Raw genomic sequence first — 23,229 nt, 5'->3', positions numbered from 1 at the left:
CTTTGTGGGTAGGTTTTTTTTGCCCCCAGAGGCCCTGTATTGGACAGAGTATATAAAAAATATTGTATAAAACAAACCCTAATGTGTCAGAAGTTGAAATATTTTTCTATAATGAGTGTAAGGTAAGGTGGTTGTAGCTGTTGTGTGTGGTGCGCATGCGTGTCACATAACGCAGCAACAGACCCGGAAATGCGAAGCCAACCGTAAACACAGCTGTGGCAGTGCTGCTGTTACTTTCTGGAAGATGGTGTACGTGTCCAACGGTGAGTGGTTTCCCTGCTTTAACGGTCTGTTTGATATTTATTAGGTGTTTTTATACATTTTAGAACATAACCACCGCATGAATGTGTGAAAAGTGTTAGGTTACATTTAGCCATGTAGGATGTTAGCTAGCCTGGTTGAATCTGCGTAGCAGAAAGAAGTGCTGAGCTGATGAACCTTAGGTGGTGTTTTAAAACTTCGTCGCTTTTCCAGAATGCGATATGTGACTGCGATTTCGTTTGGGATTCAACTTCATAGTGGAACGAAATTTATCTTTCTTTAAAACTGTTTTGAAATGTGCTGCAACTCGTTTATGCCCTGATTAGCTGTTAGCCTTTGTGTACTGAAGGCCAGCTAAAGAGTAAATCCGGGTTAACGACTGGCTGGTGCACTGATGATTATTATACATGTATTCCCGTCTTGCAATGTGAACAGCATCACAGATCCCTGCTGTCTGACCCACCTCTGTGTTTCTCCATCAGGCCAGGTCCTGGATAGCAGGGCACAGTCTCCATGGCGCCTGTCCTTACTGGTTGATCTTTTCTGGGGAGCAGTGGAGTTTATCGGCCTCTTGTAAGTCAAATGAGAATTAAATTAAATAAATAAAACAAAATAGCCACCTTTATTTAACATAATGGATGAGTGACCTTTTGAATAATCATTAATATTCTCATTGCCTGTATTTAAGGTTCGTTAAGAGTTGTTTGATTGTATTTACTGTTGTATTTTCACATTTGTTTTTCTACCTTAAAAAGATGCTGAGAATCTCTTTCTTCCGCTAAAGATAGATGACTTACAGTTTCTCTAATACTGCTAACCTGTTGCCTGTAAAACTGATTGGAATGTGGTGTAATAAACTTACAATATAGTGAGTAAGCAAGAGGCTTTTCTTAGAGCCTCCATTGTGGTTTATTCTGAATTAAGCACAAGCCCCCACTCTTTTTTTTTCTTTTACCAGTTTCAAAACCATGTTTCACCCCGACATGTCAAAGAATGGAAGCTCTGTTTCATCACGCTTCACTGACGGCAGAGGGTAAGTCCCTGAAACACTATTAGTTGTGTCATACACACACTGAACACCAATTCTACACTACCCTTTATGTTAAACACTGAAAATTACATAATCCAATGTAGGAGCAAGCTGGCTTATTAGGAATTGTGTGTCATGTGTAACACAAAGCTAATAAGATGCAAGTGATGTTATTTCTTTTTCAGTTGTATCTAAAAAATTGTCATAATCCAGAGAATGACAAATGCAGTTTAACAAATCTGTTGCTCATTTCAGCACTTGAATTAATTTATATTTATGCTAGGGCTGTTTAACGCGTTAACGCTGACAGCACTAATTTATACCACTTGTTCCTCACATTCTTGTCTACTGTTGGTTATACAGTCCTCCAGGTCCACCTGGTGGCAGAAGGAGGATGGGAAGAATAAACCATGGTGCAGGGCCCAGTCCTCCACCAATGGGTGGAGGAGGATGAGGAAGGTGAGAATTTTTTATTGTCTTTTTTTATTAAACACTCCGTTTTAGTATCAGCTCATATGTAAAGTGAAATTAATTTCAAAGGATGAATGACACAGAAACAAAATGTGCATGTCAGTTTGCTGTGTATGTGCTTGTGTAGTCATTAGGGCTGCCACGATTAGTCGACTAGTCATGACTACGTCGACTATTAAAATTGTCGACGACTAATTTAATAGTTGACGCGTCGTTTGACGCTTTGTAAGATCCCAAAAGGCGCAGGAATAAGTAGTAGGATTTAAGAGTGTAATAACAGACTGAAACAGAAGATGACAGCACTGCATGTACAAGGATGCCAGCTGCCGTTAAACCCTGAAGAAGAATCTGTGTGCCAGAATTCATAGCGCGGCCCTGCTCAGTTGTCAACAATGGCGGCAGCTAGTTAGTTTTAATACTACTCTTATTATTCTTTCTGGCTCACAAAATAAACGTTTAACATATTTTCAGGCAAGAATGTAGCTGTGTAAACTTCAAATATCTGCTCAGCTTATCAAGACACATATTTTCAAAGGCGCTCTGACGTTTTCGGAGACGTCTGTTACCCACCAGCTCGATAGCTAGCCAGGGTTCAAGGCTCACTAGAGCCCGTGTGAACACCGGACTCCCGGTAAATCGTTTTCAAAACCACCGCCGTCTTTCGCTACTTAGGTTAAAGATGATATGTAAGTCACTTAGATAACTTAAAAGTGATATTGTTTGGCTTTTTTTAGTATTTTATTTGTTCCTGAGTAAATCGGTTTGGCTGAGATTAAAGTTATAGTTTTTACACAACTGAATAAACGTCAAGCAGACAACTGATTATCAGAAGTTTGAGATGCTCAAGAATATACTCCGGTGTCCTGTTATACAGGGTGGGCCATTTATATGGATACACCGTAATAAAATGGGAATGGTTGGTGATATTAAAGTCCTGTTTGTGGCACATTAGTATATCTGAGGGACAAACTCCTCAAGATAGGTGGTGACCATGGTGGCCATTTAGAAGTCGGCCATCTTGGATACAACTTTTGTTTTTTCAATAGGAAGAGGACCATGTGACACATCAAACTTATTGGTAATGTCACAAGAAAAACAATGGTGTACTTGGTTTCAACGTAACTTTATTCTTTCATGAGTTATTTACAAGTTTGTGACCACTTATAAAATGTGTTCAATGTGCTGCCCATTGTGTTGGATTGTCAACCCTCTTCTCCCACTCTTCACACACTGATAGCAACACCGCAGGAGAAATGCCAGCACAGGCATCCAGTATCCGTAGTTTCAGGTGCTGCACATCTCGTATCTTCACACCATAGACAATTGCCTTTAGATGACCCCAAAGATAAAAGTCTAAGGGGGTGAGATCGGGAGACTTTGGGGGCCATTCAACTGGCCCATGACAACCAATCCACTTTCCAGGAAACTGTTCATCTAGAAATGATCGGAACTGGCACCTAGGGCTGGGCCATATCATACCGTTCACGGTTATACCAGTATAATGTTGGGCAACGATAAGAAAATGAAATATCGTGATAGAATATGGGTAAAACGCGCATGCGCAGTGCCTTTGTTTTCATATGCACATGGTGGAAAAAGCATGGCGGTGACGGAGAATGAGGAGAGTGAAAGCGGATCGTTAAATGAAACGGATGAACCAGAATTGGTTTGTAAAAATGCTGCAACTGCAGTGGTGTGGCATTGGTTTGGCTTTCGTCCGTCAGATACACAACAAAGCACTATTTTTTTTGTGGTGGTGGAGGCCAACAGGTGGATGAGGGAAAGGGGAGGCAGGAGGAGCAGAGAGCCGAGGCGGCCGCCGGCCTAAGTGTCAGGTGAACTGAACTTCAGGTAAGAAGTTATGACCTGCAGTCTATCTGGGTCAGATATAAACCGAGTTTATTCTCGTTGTGCTGACTTTTTCGTACTGCGTGCTAGCTGGCATGACGGAGTTTCTATACAGCTAGGTGGGTGCTATGATGTTAATGATGTTGAACTTTATTTTATTCATAAGGTTAATTATTAGAGTTGCCAACCGTCCCCTAAAAAACGGAATCGTCCCGTATTCAGAGAAAATATTACGCGTTTCGTATTGAGGTGAAAAGGAACACAGTTTGTCCTGTACTTCAGCTACAATGAAAAAGACACAAAGCTGGAGTTATTTCGTGTCTTTGCTGCACAGCTGCCTCTTCTCCTCTCATTCTCTCCCATCAATGATCAGCTGATCGGCTTTTCTCTCTTGTTTATTTATCGCCCACTTTGCGCCAGAAAGAGGAAACCAGCGGAGGTAGCGCTAAACAACAGCAGCACGTTTAAGCTTGATCAGCTGTTGTTAGAATTTATTTAATATTTCTTTCTAGTATCAGCTTATGTTTGCTGGAGCCACAGCTGTAAAAGCTGCTGGTCATGATATCAGTTTGGATATGTGGTGAGAGTGAAACATGAAGATGAAACCAGGAGATGTCCTTACTGAATCATCAGAGCTGAACAGGTGATGGAGAAACAGGTTTACCTTTTAGGTGACGTGAATGAGTTGAAGGGAAGTTATGAACTGTTTTTGAGAGACAAATAACACCAGTATCCTTTTCTAAGTAGCTGACAGCTGGTAACTGTGCAGGGGCGTGTCTAGCAAAGTTTTGCCAGGGGGGCAGGCAGGGCATTAACAGGGAGAGGGGGGCACAAAGAAGTACTTTTCTTTCTTATTCTCATTTAAAATGTCTAGCTTTTAAAAAATAATTATTTGAATCTTATAACAAACGATTGATAGATTGATGCATATGTACCATCAAAACTGTGTCACAACAGCGTTTGTTTTCATTCAAAGGCTTTATGATTTTTCCTGTAATGGTGGGCCGGTCTCTAGTCCAAATGCCCGGGCCGATTTTTTTGTCCCAGTCCAGCCCTGTATGCAGCTCATTTGCAGTCTGGTGTTACCTACATCTTCCTATTCGGAAGGCAGAATTTCCGAGTTTCTGAGTACAATCGAAAGCACCACAACTGCAGTTTACGTGTTGGATGTAAAAAGCGCACATGACGCTGTGATGTAGGCTAGAATCATGGCGGCAGTCAACGACAGTCCAGGCGTGGGATTTCTCTTGTGGAAATATGCACATTATTTTTTCCTTTCTATTGGTAGGTGGCACAGTGCACTTGTGGCAAGTAAGCAAGCTAGAAGACTGTCAATCTTGCTGGGTATCCAGTTACGGAAGCAACACATTAACAAGAGAATTCTGAGTAAAACCAAAGTTACTTTCCCTAGTAACTAGTTACTTTGAAAGTAACGAGTAAATGGTAATGGCCTGTATTTGTATAGCGCTTTTACTAGTCCCGCCTAGGGACCCCAAAGCGCTTTACACACCCAGTCATCCACCCATTCACACACTGGTGGAGGCAAGCTACAGTTGTAGCCACAGCTGCCCTGGGGCGCACTGACAGAAGCGAGGCTGCCATATCGTGCCATCGGCCCTACTGGCGGTAGGTGAAGTGTCTTGCCCAAGGACACAACGACCGAGACTGTCCGAGCCGGGGCTCGAACCGGCAACCTTCCGATTACAAGGCGAACTCCCAATTCTTGAGCCACGATCGCCCCGAGTAACTTGAAGTAACTGAGTTACTTTTGATAGAAGTAACTAGTAATGTAACTAAGTTACTAATTTAAAGTAACTTACCCAACACTGGTCACCACCCATCTTGAGGAGTTTGCCCCCTCACATATACTAATGTGCCACAAACAGGACTTTAATATCACCAACCATTCCCATTTTATTACGGTGTATCCATATAAATGGTCCACCCTATATTTTAGATAGCAAGGAGCAGACGGCTGAGTTTATTAAACTCCACCGAAACAATCTGCACATGTCATTAAAATTTAATAAACTATCATCTTGACTTTATTTTTAGTTAGCACATACCTTAAACACTTCTGCTGTAAGCTAATCATAGTTATATAAGAGCAGATGCTGCTGGTGCAATAAGCTGTACATTTTATGTCCAATGGATGCATGATCTGATTAGTCGACTAATCGCAAAAATAATCGGTGACTAGTCGACTATCAAAATAATCGTTTCTGGCAGCCCTAGTAGTCATATTGATGGAAAGGTTTTTGTAGTTTTCTTGTGTTATATCTATTTGCATTTCTTTACTAAGGTTAAATTGTACTGAGTTCTAGATAAGTGCTACTTTTGTGTAATAACTGTTAGGGTTATCATGATCTGATCACTTGATCATTAACAAAAAATACTGGGGGGTGGCCAGTAGTGCTCTTCAGCCTCCTACTACATGGACCTATGGCAACACCATCACCCTACTGGAAAGTAGCCCTCAGCCTTTTATAGCTGAAGAGTAAACAATTAACTCCTTTTTTTTATGCATTTTAAAATTACTCATGAATGCATTTAGGTTATTACCTTGGGGGACCTAGCCTAACAAAGAAACACAGATGTTCTTGAGAGTATCTGTACTTTAAAGCTGATTATATATGGTCGTGATATGAAAACACTGCCTGACTGTTATATTATCCGCTCCTCTCTCTAGGTAAACGCCTACACATGCAGTGTAGGCGTGGGGCCTTGCACAGTGTCTTAGAAGCCAAGGAAAGATGATAAAGTCACAGTGCTAAGGCCCTTCCTCATCAGCTGTCACTGTCACAAGCAGTTTCTTGACGCCTTTCTGGGAATTCCTACATGTAGGGGCCAGAACGGCTGATACCGCAGCTATCCACATCACTTCTTCCCTCATTTTCTGCGTCGGCTTTTCCAACTTGCAGTATCACCAGTTTCTTAGATATGGGTTATGATTCCTGGGAGTCATCAGCTAATGTATTTTTTTGTATCCTTCTGTTGAATAAAAAAAAAATACCACTGAGTGTGTCTCCTGCTATTATTGTCACATTTGGTAATGACACAGCTTGGTTCCACAAAGAGTTGGTCGGTAATAATAGCAGTATCACACCTTTGGCTCAGCACTAATTGTTAGGATATCTAAAATCAATGGATAATTTGGTAATGGCACAGGTATACATTGTCTTTTTTTTTTAAACTCTAATTGCAAAAGTTGATTAAGACTTGATTATATCAGTCTTGTGTGTGACTATGATATAATTCCAAGGAGTACACTTAATCAATCAATTCCAAATATCTTGTACCAGGTATCATGGGTTTACTGTATGTAGAATTCCAGACATTCATGAACATTCAGAGCATTGTGATACAACTGCAGTACATGACATAAAACTGTCAAACTTATTTAATACTGTTCAGAAGTAACAGAAATATCTGCATTGTCTTAAACAGCCAGGAAAAAACACTGAAAACACACTGGTGACTGTGCTAGAATTGTCAGAATTTACTGTCACACTATGTATAGAGTTTATTTAAGGAATTAAATCTTTTTTCTGGAAAAACAGTTCTCACTCTTCCTTTATTTACTGCAGAAATGTGCTCGACAGTTTGCCAATTTCATCCTTCTGCAGTCCACTGAACAGCGGGACAGTTTGAGTCACCGTTTCAAGTAAGAAGAGCCTGTTTTCACCACACAAAGGCAGCTCTTTCACGGAGCATTCGGACACCAAAGCGGTGCCATTCCCTCTGGTGGATCCACATTTCTTGCGTGGTGTCCAAACATGCCAGCACTGCTCCACCTTTCCATGATATCAGCCGAGGATCCATGTCCTAGAGCACATACGTGTCATATAAAATACATTACAGGATCAGTCTGCAGTATAAAGTTACCTGTCTTTTGAAGACAGATGCAGGTCTGTGACCTTTTCTGAGATATACTAAGGTAATTTTGGGGTACCTTTGGACGTGTGACAACTTCCACATTGTCTACCAGCCTTCTGAAGGACGGTGGCATCTTGTTGATGATGCGGTGAAGAAGGAATTCCTGAACTCCATGAAACATGAGCCCCCCTCCCACAACCAGGATGGAGCTGTACATCTTTCGTTTGGTTTCATCTGATGCTGTAAATGACATGAGTACAGAGGCTCAAACAGGATATCCCATGGAAGTTTTTATTCTCATCGCTAGATCTTTGAATATAAAAACAAAAATTAACTTCATCACTTACCACAGCAGTCGATGCTATGCAGGACTGCCTTATCTAATCCTAATGCTTTGCTCTCAAATTGGCTCATGATGGCCGTCTTCCTGGACAGATGGGCAGACACAGGCTCTTCCACCTCTCCTGCTCCCATCAGGGACTCTCCATGGGCAGCCCCAAGCTCTGTTTCCCCCTGCATCCCTCCTCCACCACCACCACTCCCACAGCTCCTGGGTAGATCTGACAGGTCCCCAGTCCCTCCCTGACTGCTCATCTCCCCTTCCAAACATCCACTTGGTCTGGAAATAGCTTTCCTGTCTGCAGCTGATTTGGAGGACTATTGGAGAAAATAATTAAGTAAAAAAAATAGCTGAGAACCATTTGGTTTCATTGGTTTCAGTCTACGAAACCTGTATGTGTGTGTGTGTTTTACCTGGTCCTGTTTGCTCTGTGTAGCAAGGAGGTAGTGTTCATCATGAGGGTCCTCTGAGTCACCTTGGGAACGGAACTGAAGCGATGACATCTTCTGACCTACAATCCCAAACGTCGTCGGGTAAAAAAGGCCCATGGGTGCCTATAAAGAAGACAGAAAAGTAGTTCAGCACCAGTATCAAAACAGCATCGTCTTTACCTTGTGATATAATTACCTGTAGTTTCTCATCCCCAAGTCGAACCTGGTACAGAAGAGCCGGGGCCTCTGGAAAACGTGTCTGAAATTCATGATCTTGTAGCCCTGATATGTCCTGTTAAGAGAAAACAGAAAAAAGATTTTGTAGTTAATATGTACTTAAAATTGCTCCATCGATTATTTAGAAGTGAGTATGGCTAAATACTCAAAGATGCTAACAAATCATTGTAATGCACAGACACTAACACCCTCCCACCCTAACTAACACACACTTGATCTAGATGGCAGAAGGTCTCTTTCAGATGCTGCAGGAGCTGACAGTCTAGTCTGTTAGACAGCTGACAATCTCTATAGGGAAATCCTGCCCTCTGCAGGAGCCAGAAGAAAGCGCGGGTCACATCTGAGCCACCGTATGCTAAACACAACCTGCAAAGTCCCACAAATACAAGATACCATGTAAGACATTTGCTAAATAATGCAATAAAAGCAGGAAGTGAAACTAACATGAGTTTTAAAATTAAATATTCACTGTTCTGTGTTTGTTGTCTGTGACAACCGGGTCAAATAATTAAATATTAAATACATTTCATATGAAATAATGTTTAATATTAAATGTATTTAATTTAATCAAACATAAACGTGAGTTTTGAGCCCCACCTGGAGTTTCGATGTGACACTCCGTCCTCCACACAACAGATACTGGTCTTCTGGTCGCCTACATCCACGACACAAGCGCTACTCAACCCACTGCCAAAAGTAGCACACACCGACTCCTGGTGCACAATGATAGCTACACACAAAAAGACCAGGAAGTAAGTTGATGGAAACAAAGAAATTTCCACTTAGTTACGTGTGAAGATTGTGTAATACCTGAGAACCCTATATTGAGCAGCAGCATGTTCACAACCTCTTTGATGTGCTGTCTGTTGTAGATGTCAGGGACCAACAGGATACATCTGTAATACTAAAAGAAATAATGCGAAATGAGCAACTGATGATTAATGTGGATGATCATCTGTTTGAAAGTTTATGGAGCACAAAGCCTGTAGAAAGCCTCTATTACAGAAGCAGAGAGAGAGAGAGAGAGACAGACAGACAGGGTCTTATTTTTTATACTAATATTAAGAAATGAGGGATTTATCAAGACTATTGCATCCTGCTATAGAACTGAGAAGTTTTCTCCTACCTTTAAATCTTTGAGAGGGATCTCCAGATGCTTCTGAATCACATGACTCCAAATTGTCTCAAGGTCAGCCAGGACAGCAGTCAGTGAGCCTCCAGGACCAGCATGCACATTGAGCTGACCTCTGACTACAGGCCAGTGGATGTTGTAACAGTCTGTTGGATTCACATAAAGAGCCTGTGCAATAGCAGAAATGCGGGGGGGGGGGTAAAAATTAATCAATCAAGGCTTTAGGTAATGAAAATGGCTTAACAAGTCATATTTCACAGAAGTTACGAGTTTGCTCAAATACATTCACCGACCTCCTCTCCAACCAAATAAGGAGGATGGTGGGTTGTGTTTGTCCACTTCACTCTGGAACTGCTGTCTAGAACCGCAGGACGGATCTGACAGTTATACGCTCTGGCCTAAAAACAAACACACAAAACTGAACCACTGCTATAAGAAAATACTTTTATGGATTAACATCATAATCAATTAATGAAAAGAGTTATTTTCTATATTGTATATCAGCTATTCAAACCTTACTAAGTTGCTATAGGACCTTAAGGTCTTTATTTCTTTATTGTATAAGATAGAAGAGAATCACACTGCATTGTGTTGCTTTCTTCCCTAATTTCTCTTTTATAACCATACCTGATCAGCAGACACAGGAGTCCTCCGCACTCCGTTTGACATCTTCTTGGACCATATAGCCTGATCAACCATTTTAAGGCCATTCTGCCTCTGCTCGTTGCTTTCTGGTTTCTGTTGGATATTAAGACAAAACAATAAGGATAAACACTTAAAAATGACACCATTTAATTTGACAACAGTGAAGTTGTATTATGGGTGCACCTGGTTTTGAGTCACATACATTTAGACCTTCTCTCAACAGCCATGCATCTTCATAGCGGGGCTGGCCACTTTGCTTGTGCCTGCGTGCTATTACATGTGGGACCGTCACTGGAAGGGTGTCCGTTGCTCGGCCAATGCGGAGCGTCCTCGATCCAGGGTGGATGACAACTACAAAATTGCTCTGTATTTGCTGTGAAAAAGAATAGAAATTTCAAGTTTCACCCAACAAAAGAGCAACTGTGGACACCTGCGCGGCCTCTACTCTTATGGAAAGACTGGCCACTAGTTTTTGGAAACTGGCTGCATGGATTTGTTTCCATCCAAGGGCTCTGGTGAGGTCAGAGCTATGTGCAGGATAGTCTATATCTTCCATACCACACTGGAGCTGTTGGCATAATGTTAGACGTGCATTAATGCCAGCACAAAAACTAAAACACTACATGCTGTATCATTAGGTTTAAGCCTTTAAAAAGAGCCCAAAACCCGTCATGCTTGCAGCTAGTCTTAACCCCAAACAAAGATACTGACTGTTAAACCTAGTTTCCACATCTACCACATCTAAGCTCCTGAACCTTTAAAGAGGAGCTTAAATCGGAAGGGCTCTGAGCTTTAAACCTTGTTGCCACATGTAGCATGTTATAGACCCATTTAGCAACAGTGTACTACTAAAACAGTGTACTAATACGATAGTAAACGCACCATCACAATAGTTTAGCATGTGTCAAGTGAGAACAAAATGTTCATGAAAAATGCAAATGCTACATTATAGATTTCTGGCATTATATACGGCTATAGTTCGTGTATACAACAGCTGGGTACTTCATTTTCCGTCTCACCTCTTGAGGAGGCTCTGGTATCGCCGGAGGAGCGATGGGTCTTTTCACCCCGCGCTGCTGCTCCTTCTCTTTCTCCCTGTCTCGCTCCTTTTCTTTGTCCTTCCCGTTATCCTGCTCTTTCTCCGCCTGGGTCATGGTCTCCTTTCCACTTAATCCACTAAATACTTAGAAATGACAAAGTTACGGTCTTCTAGTCCCAGCGAGATGGTTCAAAATTGAAGCACAAGCTAACACCGTTGCCTTCCCTCTTACTTCCGTGTTTGGTCACGTGGTGCAACATTTCGATTTCTATTTGTCCAAAGATTTCTCTGTGCGTCTCCGCATTTTTGTTTGTTCGTTCGTTCATTTTTAATACATTTTATTTTCGTTTTTATATTTTTTAGAAGACATAATATTCCATTGTTTGTGGTGTGAAGCGTTAACGACTGGCGATAATAGTTTTTCCGATGGTACAGGGTGTTGTTTTAGATCGTTTTACAAGACGTGGCAATTTCTTTCTTCATAAACTTTATTTAAACTTGTAGAAGAAGAAGAAACAAAAAGGAGCTACAGCTCCATCACCCTGCGCTGGTGATAGAAAAACATTTCAACATAGCATAGCATAGCCGAAGTGCTACAAATATAAAACAAAGAGAAAACAGTTTAAATTACATATCCAATATCTTAAAATTAAACATGATATAATTAATAAGAAACATATTAAGAGACATCAAGTCCTGCTCTGCTGAAAGCCAAGGTAAATAGATATTTTTTAAGACGTGATTTAAAAACAGATAAGGAAGATGCCTGTCTAACATGTAAAGGCAACATCAGACATGGGATTTGGGATTTTTATATAATATTTTCACATGATGTGGCCAGTTTATATATATTATTTTCCTGGGTTAGTATGGGGCCTCTAGGAGTGATGTGACAGTAAACAAAACAAATACATGTTCAGTAATTAAGGTACTTTGCATTGATTATTTTTATTTAAGAGAAATATATTAGTTTTCCTGTTTGACCATTTGATTAAAACAGTGTTATTGAACCTGGGTAACTGAAAATTCCATTAGCAAAACTGGTTAAATAATAAATCTCTTGGCAAGCCAGATCCTGCACTTCTCTTGATGTAAAGCATAGAGTATTTAGTACCTGAGTTCACAGAAGTTGTTACTTATCAGAAGTCACCAGAGGTTTTTTAGAGCCGATACCCCTAATCCTAAAAATGGGTAGTCAAACATACGAGCTGGGGGCCAGAAATAACCTTGTAAAGACTCTAATTTGGCCCACTGGATGGCTGTGGAACAAATGAAGGAGGAACTCTTTCACTCTTATTTTACAGCTTTTCCTACTAATAAGGACCTCCCCCATCACCATTCAGACTTCAGCAAAGTAATTAAGTAATAAATAAACAATTAAAAGACAGAAAGGTTCCCGTTTTCACTGTTTACTATAGAATTTTCTTTTCACAATGAGACTAAATGTTTTGGTTTGTTTGTTTTTTTAAAGAAAATTTTCTGTGAATTCAAAAACCTTTCCTGTAATTACAGGACAGTCTGGAGAATGAGGTACCAGAAATTCTTTCCTACAGCTGCATTTCTTTATTATGTGGAAAAACCTAGATGTACTGTTCAAACTACAATTCTTTTTCTCCTATTAAGATATCTCAGGGAATAAATGTGCAGGCAGAGTCTTTTGCATTGTCAGAAATGGGAGTTTCACTGGTCAGACCTACTGTTGGTCAAAGTGGGTTGTTTGTGGCCCACGTGGTAACATGAGTTTAACAACCCTGCTCTAGAGGGTGGGAGATACATAGTAAGATAGGTAACTGCTTCTGAGCTAAATAGCATAAGCCCTAAATAAACAGCACTTCCCTAAAAAACCTTTAATACTCCGATAATAAAATATATATTTTTCAGTACCGCGACCATGAATTGAATAAATGGTTCAGAAAATAGAATAGTCTCCAGTGACCACCATCAGCTCTGTGAAGAAGCTCAACATCTTGTGGAATATTTCAGAAGGTTAATGGAGGCTTTTATACAGACACATTAATGCAGAAGAACAAGTGTTTATTTTGTAATAATTTCCACAAGTTCCATGTTGGTTTTTGAACTCATAAAAAATGGCTTGGGATAGGAATGAAGGAATTAAATCATTACTGTGAGTATTACTATTGAACCAATCTGGACATATGAAAAAATTGTTGAAATGTACCATTAGATGAGGTAATTCCTTTTAACTAGTCTGAGGTTCAGGTTCTTTATTCCTGTCATGAAACCTTTGGGAGTAGTGATCTTTTTCACATTCAGATTTGGGGTTCAGCTTCTTCTTTGTTGTACCTTGGCACAAACTTTGGGGAATCAGTTTCTAGATCTGCTTTCTGATTGGCTGCTCCTCGAAAGATACCAATATCTGTAAAGATACCTTTACAGACACTGTGTGAGAGAGGTGTCTGTTCAGCTCTGAGCTTCTCTTACAGGCAGTGTACTCGGGTCTAGAGTCTGTCTGTCCTTTCCAGTAAGCTTTGATTTGTCATAAAATTATGACCATTTGTCTAAGTTGAGTCCCCCTTGTACTGCCAAAACACACCTCACCCACTGAGGCATGGATTCCACTAGACCCCCTGAAGGTGTGCTGTGTTATCTGGCACCAATGTGTTAGTAACAGATTCTTTAAGTCCTGTAAGTTGCAAGGTGAAGCCTCCATGGATTGGACTTGTTTGCAGTGCATGTCTCACAGAACCATTTTTGTGCTAGGGCATAGTATCCTGCTGAAAGAGGCCACAGCCATCACGGCATACTGTTTCCATGAAAAGGTCTAAATGGTCTGCAACAATGCTCAGGTAGGGGGTACGTGGCAAAGTAACACCAAATGGATGGCAGGACCCAAGGTTTCCCAGCAGAACATTGCTCAAAGCATCAGAGTCCCATACGCAACAAACTGCGATGCACTGTGTATTCTGACACCTTTCTATCAGAACCAGCATTAAAATGTTCAGCAATCTGAGCTACAGTAGCTCGTGTGTTGGATTGCACCACATGGGCCAGCCTTTGCTGCCCACATGCATCAATCAGCCTCGGTCGCCCATGACCCTGTCGATGGTTCACCACTGTTCCCTCCTTGGACCACTTTTGATAGATACTGACCACTGCAGACCGGGAACACCCCACAAGAGCCGCAGTTTTGGAGATGCTCTGACCCAGTCGTCTAGCCATCACAATGTGTCCCTTGTCAAAGTCCTTACGCTTGCCCATGTTTACTGCTTCTAGGCCATCAATCAGCAGCTGACAAGACGTTAAATGTAGTGCCCTCGTTGGTCCTTAAAAGAATGGAGAAAGCAGTTAGAGAAAATGAAAGAAAAACACAGTTAAGTTTATTTACAATAAATGTATGGAGCCCACAGTACCTGAAGCATTAGTGAATAAGGAGCTATGCAGAACGACGGACACAAAGGCATCATTCAAAATCTGTTAAATGAAGCTCATACGAGCGTACTCACAGCACTGTCTTCACTTTAATCCCCTGAAAAGTGAAAGACGTTTGCGTCCTTACTGACTATAATTACAACGAACATTGTACTTACTCTGTCACTGTAGGATGAGCTTATGTTTGTTTTACTTGCAAGCACGGAGCTAGTTCCGCCAATTGATTTTCAGAATAAAGCACCACGACAATGGCTCAACAGCTGCTTAAAGTAGGGGAAGGCTAAAGAATGTAAATTGGACATGACGTTATCACTGGTAAGATCAAATGTAATCAATAATTACAGGCAGCTATAAATAAATACAAAGGCATACACGAAGGAGAGAAATTAAATAGCAACCAAACTAAGAAGCTGAACATAATTAATGATAGACAGAACTCAGGAGTCCAGTAATAAATAAAAGCAAATACTGCATATATATCACACATGGGGCGATAATTTGAAAGAAGTGAACGTGATTTATTAGAGTACAGAGATTGAGAAAGAAACTATTAGGAAATTAGACTGCAATTAAGATACCAGCAGAGCAGAGTCAGGGGAATGAAGCAGGACAAGAGTCCAGTTATTTGTACCTCGCTGCTCCCTCCTGTCCTCAGTCCCCAGACTCCCCACAACACGGTTTTGATATTTCCTTGCAAAGAGTATACATCTTTGAGATCACAAAAAACATTTGTAGATACACTTCATGATTGTGTAACACTATGAAACCAAGATGGAATATGTCCACCATGACAAAACAATATTTATGGTCACAACACTGGAATTTCATCATTTGTTGTCAAGAATGTAAACAAAGGTTTCAAAATTGACAAGATCAAGTTCATAGAGAGTGCCATGGATATAGGTGTGATGTTTCTGCATTAACAGTAACTCTACAAGTATTTTATTCTAAATACAGTAATTAAAAAAAAATCTAAATATTTTTAAAATGCAATTTAAAACGGGAAAAATATGTGTTAAAAGCTAATATTAGAACACAGATTTTTTTCCTACTCCTCCTTTACAATTCCATTTCCTCACTGCATTTCCTTTCCCTTTTAGTTATTGGATTAGTTTCTCTATTTGTCTTTCCACAGCCTGAGTCTTTTAGTTGTTATTCTGTTGGGAAAACAGCAAAGCAAATTAACCATGTGATGCAATGTAAGGAGTCCTCTGGTCTGTTAGAGAGAGACATGGGTTGGCCACCTGGATTTTTCAATCTTGCTGTTTGCACAGAATTTTGTGTTGTTAAGGAAACCTTTTTTAGAAGTGTTTGTGCTTACACAATTACATTCACTCTTAAATGTTCAGCACTGATGCATGATAAAATATGGAGGTATACTGCAGTGAAATGGAGACCTGATCCTCCAAGTGTGCATGGGCCTGATCATATGACATGTTGAAGGTAACGTGCTAGCAGCTAGAACCAGCACCCAGCCCCGTTACATTTCTAAACAGTGTTAGAGTCAGGCAGGGCTCCATTAGGGATGTGAAGAGTCTCCTACTGTCTCTGTCAGCAGCAGTACCCTGGTACTCTGTGCTTTATAAACTGTGTTCATTTGCTACTAAGGGGCACTTGGGCTAGTAGTAACAGTTAATTAATTTATTTCCAGAAAATGAAAAATGTGTCTATCATAAATGGCTATTTTAACCACCAAATGACTTGGCCTGTGCACTTATGGATGCACTTTATCTGCATAATGTTGTATATTCTGCTGTTGCTTATGTTTTTGGATGGAGGGCCAGTAGATAAACCACTGCCTAGTAAAGTACATATCTCCCACTAATGTACATATGGAGAACTGCATATCACATGGCTAGAATTTGTAGAGAGACAAAAACACACATCTGCAAACAATTTTCAGGATACCATCTATGCAATGTGCTCATAACAAAAAAAAAAACCTTGTTTGACAGGGTTGAGTTTGAGCCCAGAATCCTTTTATCCGGAAGACAACAGTCCACAGCCAATCATCTGCTTTCAATTTTTATTTGAATAAAACACACTAGATTAAGGAAACATACAGCTTATCTAGCGAGCTCCAGCCTCCATGCGACCATGGATGGATGGGCAGCTTATCCAGGAGCATGCATAATGGTTCATACTAGTGCTTCTCTTTAATTGAGATACATACAAATATATACATTCCTGGACATCCAGGTTAGGATATTTTTAGGAGCTTGAAAAAAGAAAGCAAGTTGACTTCTTTGAGTTTGTGAAGACTTTTAACTTCTCATCCAAGAGGCTTATTTAGTTCTAAAAACAAAACGTGGAGAGTCCCAGGTTTGGGTCGCCATCACTGGGGATTTAAAGGTGAAACCACTATGAGACCTTGGCCCACCCTATCATGTGACCTACTGAGGTCACCTGAGGCGAGACCAGAGTGGGGACTAAATGTGCCTGGATCTCAGGACTGCACTGTAGAAAGCCAGTGGTGCAGTGGACACAGATGGCCTCCTTTACTCTTTGATAGAGAATTATCTGTTTTCTCTTTCTTTCTTTGTGCGTATTAAACATTTAGGCGCAGTTCCAAATATATGCTTTCATCATATTTATACAAACAAACACATGAATACATTCTGCAAACAGTATCATTAGTAAAATCATCAGCACCTGTTCAGACCCATCTTGATCAAGCAGTCAAAACATTATCATGACAAATATTCAAATTGTGGTGATCACAGAATTTAATGGTGACTTCTTTGGAAATGTTAACCTGATGCCCCCTTAGTGTTTCTACACTTTCCCTCAATGTCAATGTGCTGTTCTCACTGTAGGAAACGCCCCGTTTACAAATCAGACTCATTATCTTCTTGTCAATCTGCTCGCAAGTGTGAAGACCCTTGTAAAGTTTTTTCAAATCCTTCATCAGACAAAAAGTTTTGCAGACCCTCAGTTCCAGGGGCAACATACAAGAACTCTTGTCCTTCTGCTCACCCAGCTGCACCACCCAGAACTTGGACAGCTCACTGGGGTTCTTTGCGTTGCTTGCCACCATGTTAAGAATCAGAGGGTAAAGGTCATGAGCTGCAGCTGGGATGGAGGATTCTGACATGCTGGGGTCAGGAGGACAGTGGCTGGGCTGTGAAGAGAGCGAGAAATAATTTTGATACAACACAGTAGTATATTTAGACATTTAGACATACTGCACCTATAAGTTCTATCACATCCTTATTTTGTTTCTTGACTTAAAGATGCAAGAGTCCAGGTAATCGTGTGACATTGAACACATATCAATAAATATGACAATGACTAAGAATGATGATTTCATAAAGACTGTACCTGTGGACTGACAATAAGGACTTGGTTTGCAGACTTAGCTTCCTCAGCCAGCCAGCGCATCGGCCCCTTCTGTGCAATCTTTTCTTGCTGCCAAATGTCAATTGCAACCTTGCAGCCGCCATGCAACTGCAGGAACTCTGCAAGTGCCACAACAGCACGCTGGAATGCTGAATTTACAGCAGGGTACACCAAAAGGACATGAGGAGGCACCACAGGAATGTTCTGGTAGTCCAGTAATTTGCCAGCTTTAACATTCCTATTTTTATCTGGGTAATAAGAAAACAATGGAAAGGAGAGTTAGTCAGCTTCAGCACCAGCCAGCAGTGTTAAACGTTATACTGTGTCTAGAAGGGGAACCCCCAGCTTTGACTACTTCTTGTATACAACTTGTAAACCTAGGATGGTGAAGCAGAGTTTCTGTGCTTTGGAAAGCATTTTAAGGTAAGATGTTTAAAGCATTTATTTCCAAGTGACTCCAAACATAGCTCAAAAGGCTTGCAGGTAAGGCCATCCTGTAGCAGGGAGCCTTTTTGCTAAATACAATTCAGCATTCAAGTAAATCACGTTGTGCACACACAAAGTAAACGTGCGTTTGGTTGAGCATATATTTTTCCTATTCATCATTAATAATTCAGGTGCATCTTCCAAAAAAAAACCCAAAAATGTTTATATTTACACATTATGCAGAATGAACTCAAGATAATGAGGATGACCACTCCTCCGGTAAAGATGATGGCAAATCTGACGATTAATCTCGGAGCTGCAAAAGCGGGCACATACAGAAGAAACACATTTATTCAGATTTTATTGATTCAGTACAGGTGCTTTAGGAAATTGTGACTCGTACCTGGAGTAGTTAGCCCAGTAGTGACCTTAACTGGAGTAAATAATTAGAAAAGATAGATTAGTCAGCATTGTAAATTGGTGTAGTAAGTATTTAAAATCATACAGTGCACTTCATGCATGTGGTTTGATATATTCCCTTGCAGTACTGGGAGACTGGGATTTTCTATATGTACTTATCTTTGCAGACTAACTGAAATTATTAGCTGAACTATACTGAACAGTATTGCTCACCTGTAGTTACATAAGGAGAAGTTGGTGTAACCGTTGCTATAAAACAGAGAAAATGTTAATAGTTTTACCATTTATATCTCCTAAGTATATTGTGCCCGTCAAAAGTTTTGGCTCTAATAGGTTTTACAAAAATTTATTTTGAAAAAAAGACAAATTAAAAAAAAAAAAAAAAACACTTACTTTTTGGTGGTTTAGGAATATAAATAGATTCCGTGATATAAAGGAAATTGCCATCCACCGGTGGAGGGAAAGGGAGATTTGCAACTTGTATTATATTGTGGCCATAGGTAGGGTTTACAGCATAATGAAACCATATCTAGGTTTCAGAACAAAAAGAAAAAAAGGGGGAAAAACAATTAACAGCATCACAGACCTTTTTCCCTATGTAGGAAATAAGACCAAAAGATATGATCAGTACTACTAAGGTTAAGACTGATACCTGTCCTAATTGATCCAAGCTTGCATTGGCCAAAGGTGGGTTGTAATTACAATGGTAGTCTTGTCTTTCTGTTCTGATGCGAGTGGCTGTCAAATATTTAGTACTAGCTGCAGAGAGAAAATAACAGACTGAAATAAATTAGTCTGCCTTTAGATATTAACCAGTGAGTGTCCATGACAAGGATCCTGACACACTAAGTACACACTGTATAAAATGCATGAAAGAAAAGGAAAAATCTTCAACATCTTTTGCTGGATATCATCTCAATGTCCTTAATGTTTCACCACCATCAGCAAATAAAACATGTGCAACAAAGACCTACTGTCTGCTCTGCAGATGTATGATTGTTTAGTAAATGGCAACATTAAATCTGTCATAACATCAGCAATACCAAGTGCTATATAAAAAACACACAAAATGTGGTCTCCAACCATCAATGCTGATCGCCCAGCTTATGTTGAGCATGACTCTTTCGCCTACTGGCACCGTCTTCAATTTCAAGCCTGCCACTAGAGATGGAACCAAGGTGTCGTGTCCTGGGGGAAAACCTGAAATGAGAAACAACAGCGGTGCTCACTGTCCCCGCAGACGGATTGTGTTTTTGGATATTTAAAGAGATCGTCAGTGTTGATTTGGCAGCTGAAATATATTTTGCAGCTTCTGTAACAGTTTTTGTTGCAAAAAAGATAAAAACAAACACAGTATAATGAAATCTGAAGATCTCAAATGAGCATGGCTATTACCATATTTGATAACTCACAAAATATGTAATGCATTTTTTTTTATCTTAAATTCTTACTTCATATGCATTTGTTATTGTAATTTTCCTTTCATGTGTCTGTCAGTGATAAAAAATGTTTTTAAAAAAGTGTAGAAAAGTAGTAAAAATATGACCACTAGTAGCTTTAGAGTCAATTGCAAAAAAGAAAGTTCACCCTCTTTAAATTATAACGTATTAACATATCAGCAAATATTAAAAATAATCTGCTGGCTGTTAGTAGATCTTAAAATAATACAACCTCACATGAACAACACATGACATACTTATTTAACAAAAACATATCAAAAGGCAAAAGCAGTGTGTGAAAAACACCCTTACTGCTTCCAAAGGGATTAAAAGTGAAAAGCAGCAGCCAGTTTCTGCTAATCAAATCCACCTGATTTGCTAATGATCACAAAGTTTTGTGAGTTTGCTGGTCTAGGAAGTTCAGATGTGTGTTAATACAAAAGTTGCAATCTGCAATGTTCACAGAAACCGCAAACAGCCCTGGAGCTACATTTCAGACTCTACATGCCCCAACTTGCAGTTAATAAATACGCCAGCAGATTCATCGAACAGTCAAACCATGCAATACTCAGAGAAATTTGTTACAAATCTGAAGGCTAATACACCTCCAAGGAGACAAAGGACATTCTGATGACCATCAGTCTGGGATGAGATATAAGGCTGTTAACATATAATCAATCTATAGTGAGGAATATTATTCACACGTGGAAAGACAGTTAACATCTTTTAGGAGTGGAAGTTTCATCAAGCCCCACAAACCTCAATGAAGTGAAGCAATGCCTTCACAAAGAGCATAACTAAATTTCTCAACAATGATCCTCCACAGTGTGAGAGACTGATGAAGTCATAGTTTGCAGTCTACGAGTGCCAAAGTAATTAAGTCTTGAGGTGTGCTTTCACACACTCCTTCTGCATCTTACCGTAGTTTTTGTTAACTAAATAATGACACTGTGTAATATCTCAAGCTACTGAACTTCTTCAAGAGTACACATCCAGAATATTCTGGGTTTGCACAGCTGCCATCTGTCAAACGGTTCAGAAGAATAAAAACAAGAAGTAACAGACTGAGGAAGAGTTTTTGTCCTGGAGCAGTGGCTTCCACCTCTCTACACACTTGACTGTAAACATGGCACAGAAATACTCAGATACAAACACAGTCTGGGCTGAGGGCATTTTAATTGTAAAATGATGTACAGTGCTGTTGTTTTTCGCCTCTGCTGGTGCTGCCAGGCTATTTTGTATCTTTACTTACTTATTTTTTATTAATTCTATTTATGTATTGTTTTTAATCTTAAGAGACAGCCAAACCGAATTTCACTGTACTCTATATCTTGACAAAGATCTTTATATTCTACGCGTTGCTGTTCATCTGAGGGAGTATTTAGCACATTTTAGAACCTGGCAAGAACCAGATTACTTTGGAACACAAGGGTGCTCATAGTCGACCTGAAATAGTTTGAACATAACATATTGGTAGATTATAGTTTCCATCTAGCGCTAATAGACACGAAATAGGCTTACCATGATATTCTTCACATTTCACTTCCTGAAAAGCAACAGCACAAATAAATGAGCGTGTAAGATCGCTTTGAAGTTTGAATTAAAATAAATAAATACATAAATAAATAATAAAGGATTACTTAAAAAAATGTGGGTCACTTACAATGTTATGTGATGTCACCTGGGCGGCGACACAAAACAGAAAAAACAGCGTGACTCCCCACATAATAAAACACCAGTAAAAGTTACAGAAATAAACGATCATAAAGCTGGGTAAATGTTTAACTACCTACAGGAGCACTGTAGTGCTGACGCTCTGAATTCCGTTATTTCAATACGACGATAAGCCCCGCCCACCGCGCTGACCGTTTTACTTGTTGCCTGTTGAGGTAGGTCTGCTGCTTCACGTCCTCTTTTCCGTTGCGTTTGTCATTAAACTATTCCAGCACCGGATCAGGTCCAATTAAGTGTCGCATGTGTGAAGTTATACTGAGTATTTTCCGTGTCCTTGTGTGCTGTTTAAGGTCCAGACGACGACTGTGAGCTCTGACCACTCGTTAGCGGTCAATAGGTAGACCTAAACAACCATAGAGCTTATAAGCAGCCCCGCTACGACCATCGCCAGGTCTCTAAATCATTTAAATGTAACATTTCGACGCTATTTTTTTTTTTTAATGAATTATGTTAAAGCAGAAATGTATCAACTAATGTAACTAGATGTATGGACTTAGATGCTGGTAAGTTAGCGGTTGCGAAACTGAGTTTTCATCTCAAAGTTTCAATCAGAATGACTTAAAAGTAGAGTTTGGACATTAGCAAAGGCGTAGAGACTGCTAGACAGCGGTTACTTTGTTAGTCAATACTTGGTTACATATGACTACCGTGACCTAGATATCACTCTCTGCCTCGGTCCGATTGGGAAAACTGCACATTGTTTTCTCGAGAAACAACACGGAACAGTCCTCAGACCACACATTCACCAGAAACACACGGTGCAATTCCAGGTCTGTTGAACTAAATTCATGTGCGCTCAGCCACAAACAACAGGTGTGCTTTTCCTGTGAACAAAATTCGTTTTTTATGACTTTTATCAGACTGAATAACAAAGTCAGGCAGCAGAAGGCCTTACTGCTGTAGAAACACAGGACTTCTGATGTGACAGAGAATTAGAGTTTAACTTTTAACATGCTGCACTTGATGCAAGTTAAGTTAACCTAAGTACTGAGTGTCTAGTTGTCCCTAGTTATTCATTTAACTGCTGTCAGTTTCACAACTATCAGTTGGGCATTTCAAAGAAAAGGAGTGGCATAAGTCATATTAGATGAATAAGTATTTAGTCTTTTCAAGGCCAATAGAGAGAGACAGATATTTTATCCTTTGGCCTTTAGTTAACTTGTGCCGTGGA

At 40.0% G+C, this 23,229-nt stretch overlaps 3 protein-coding genes and 1 long non-coding RNA gene across 5 annotated transcripts; 1 reads left to right on the top strand and 3 right to left on the bottom strand.

The window, feature by feature from the left end:
- Window positions 1–153: 153 nt before the first annotated feature.
- Window positions 154–6,629, top strand: selenok (selenoprotein K). 2 transcript variants are annotated; one of them, XM_084917025.1, is made up of 5 exons: window positions 154–263; window positions 744–834; window positions 1,220–1,294; window positions 1,655–1,750; window positions 6,300–6,629. In XM_084917025.1, the coding sequence occupies exons 1-5, from the start codon at window positions 245–247 to the stop codon at window positions 6,301–6,303; spliced, it is 285 nt and encodes a 94-aa protein (XP_084773151.1). In that variant the 5' UTR covers window positions 154–244; the 3' UTR covers window positions 6,304–6,629. The 2 variants fall into 2 exon arrangements, with proteins under 2 accessions (XP_084773151.1, XP_084773152.1); XM_084917026.1 differs by lacking the exon at window positions 6,300–6,629 and having other exon boundaries at window positions 1,655–1,754.
- Window positions 6,630–6,901: 272 nt separating this feature from the next.
- actr8 (actin related protein 8) lies at window positions 6,902–11,577 on the bottom strand. The gene is made up of 13 exons (XM_084917024.1): window positions 11,291–11,577; window positions 10,474–10,644; window positions 10,254–10,364; window positions 9,920–10,024; window positions 9,621–9,794; window positions 9,305–9,398; window positions 9,092–9,224; window positions 8,707–8,860; window positions 8,454–8,549; window positions 8,240–8,380; window positions 7,834–8,143; window positions 7,563–7,726; window positions 6,902–7,435 (listed from the first exon to the last, which is right to left on the bottom strand). Exons 1-13 carry the CDS (start codon window positions 11,423–11,425, stop codon window positions 7,292–7,294), a joined length of 1,932 nt encoding a protein of 643 aa, XP_084773150.1. The 5' UTR covers window positions 11,426–11,577; the 3' UTR covers window positions 6,902–7,291.
- A 656-nt stretch (window positions 11,578–12,233) lies between these two features.
- On the bottom strand, window positions 12,234–15,602 carry LOC146364052 (uncharacterized). The gene is made up of 2 exons (XR_014798870.1): window positions 14,859–15,602; window positions 12,234–14,594 (listed from the first exon to the last, which is right to left on the bottom strand). It is a non-coding gene; the product is annotated as an uncharacterized LOC146364052 (long non-coding RNA).
- A 97-nt stretch (window positions 15,603–15,699) lies between these two features.
- On the bottom strand, window positions 15,700–22,137 carry il17rb (interleukin 17 receptor B). The gene is given in 11 exon segments (XM_084916622.1): window positions 15,700–17,442; window positions 17,444–17,821; window positions 18,022–18,287; window positions 18,698–18,781; window positions 18,869–18,898; window positions 19,099–19,134; window positions 19,279–19,414; window positions 19,538–19,644; window positions 19,969–20,085; window positions 21,846–21,870; window positions 21,988–22,137. Coding segments are annotated over 11 exon segments (1,320 nt in total). The 5' UTR covers window positions 22,090–22,137; the 3' UTR covers window positions 15,700–17,403.
- Window positions 22,138–23,229: the final 1,092 nt, after the last annotated feature.

Source organism: Perissodus microlepis, chromosome 20 (genome assembly GCF_051167445.1).
Source record: "Perissodus microlepis isolate ML-2025 ecotype Zambia chromosome 20, ASM5116744v1, whole genome shotgun sequence".
In the NCBI taxonomy this organism is placed as follows: Eukaryota; Metazoa; Chordata; class Actinopteri; order Cichliformes; family Cichlidae; genus Perissodus; species Perissodus microlepis.
The sequence above is the reverse complement of the archived record's forward strand: the minus strand, read 5'-3'. Positions and strand labels throughout refer to the sequence as shown.

Coding starts and splice junctions, on each gene's coding strand:
- actr8 (XM_084917024.1), bottom strand. CDS start 11,425: ATGACCCAGGCGGAGAAAGAGCAGGATAACGGGAAGGACAAAGAAAAG. Junction 10,025..10,253: donor CTCCTGTGTCTGCTGATCAG/GTATGGTTATAA, acceptor GTTTGTTTTTAG/GCCAGAGCGTATAACTGTCA. Junction 8,550..8,706: donor CCTTCTGCCATCTAGATCAA/GTGTGTGTTAGT, acceptor TTCTCTTAACAG/GACATATCAGGGCTACAAGA.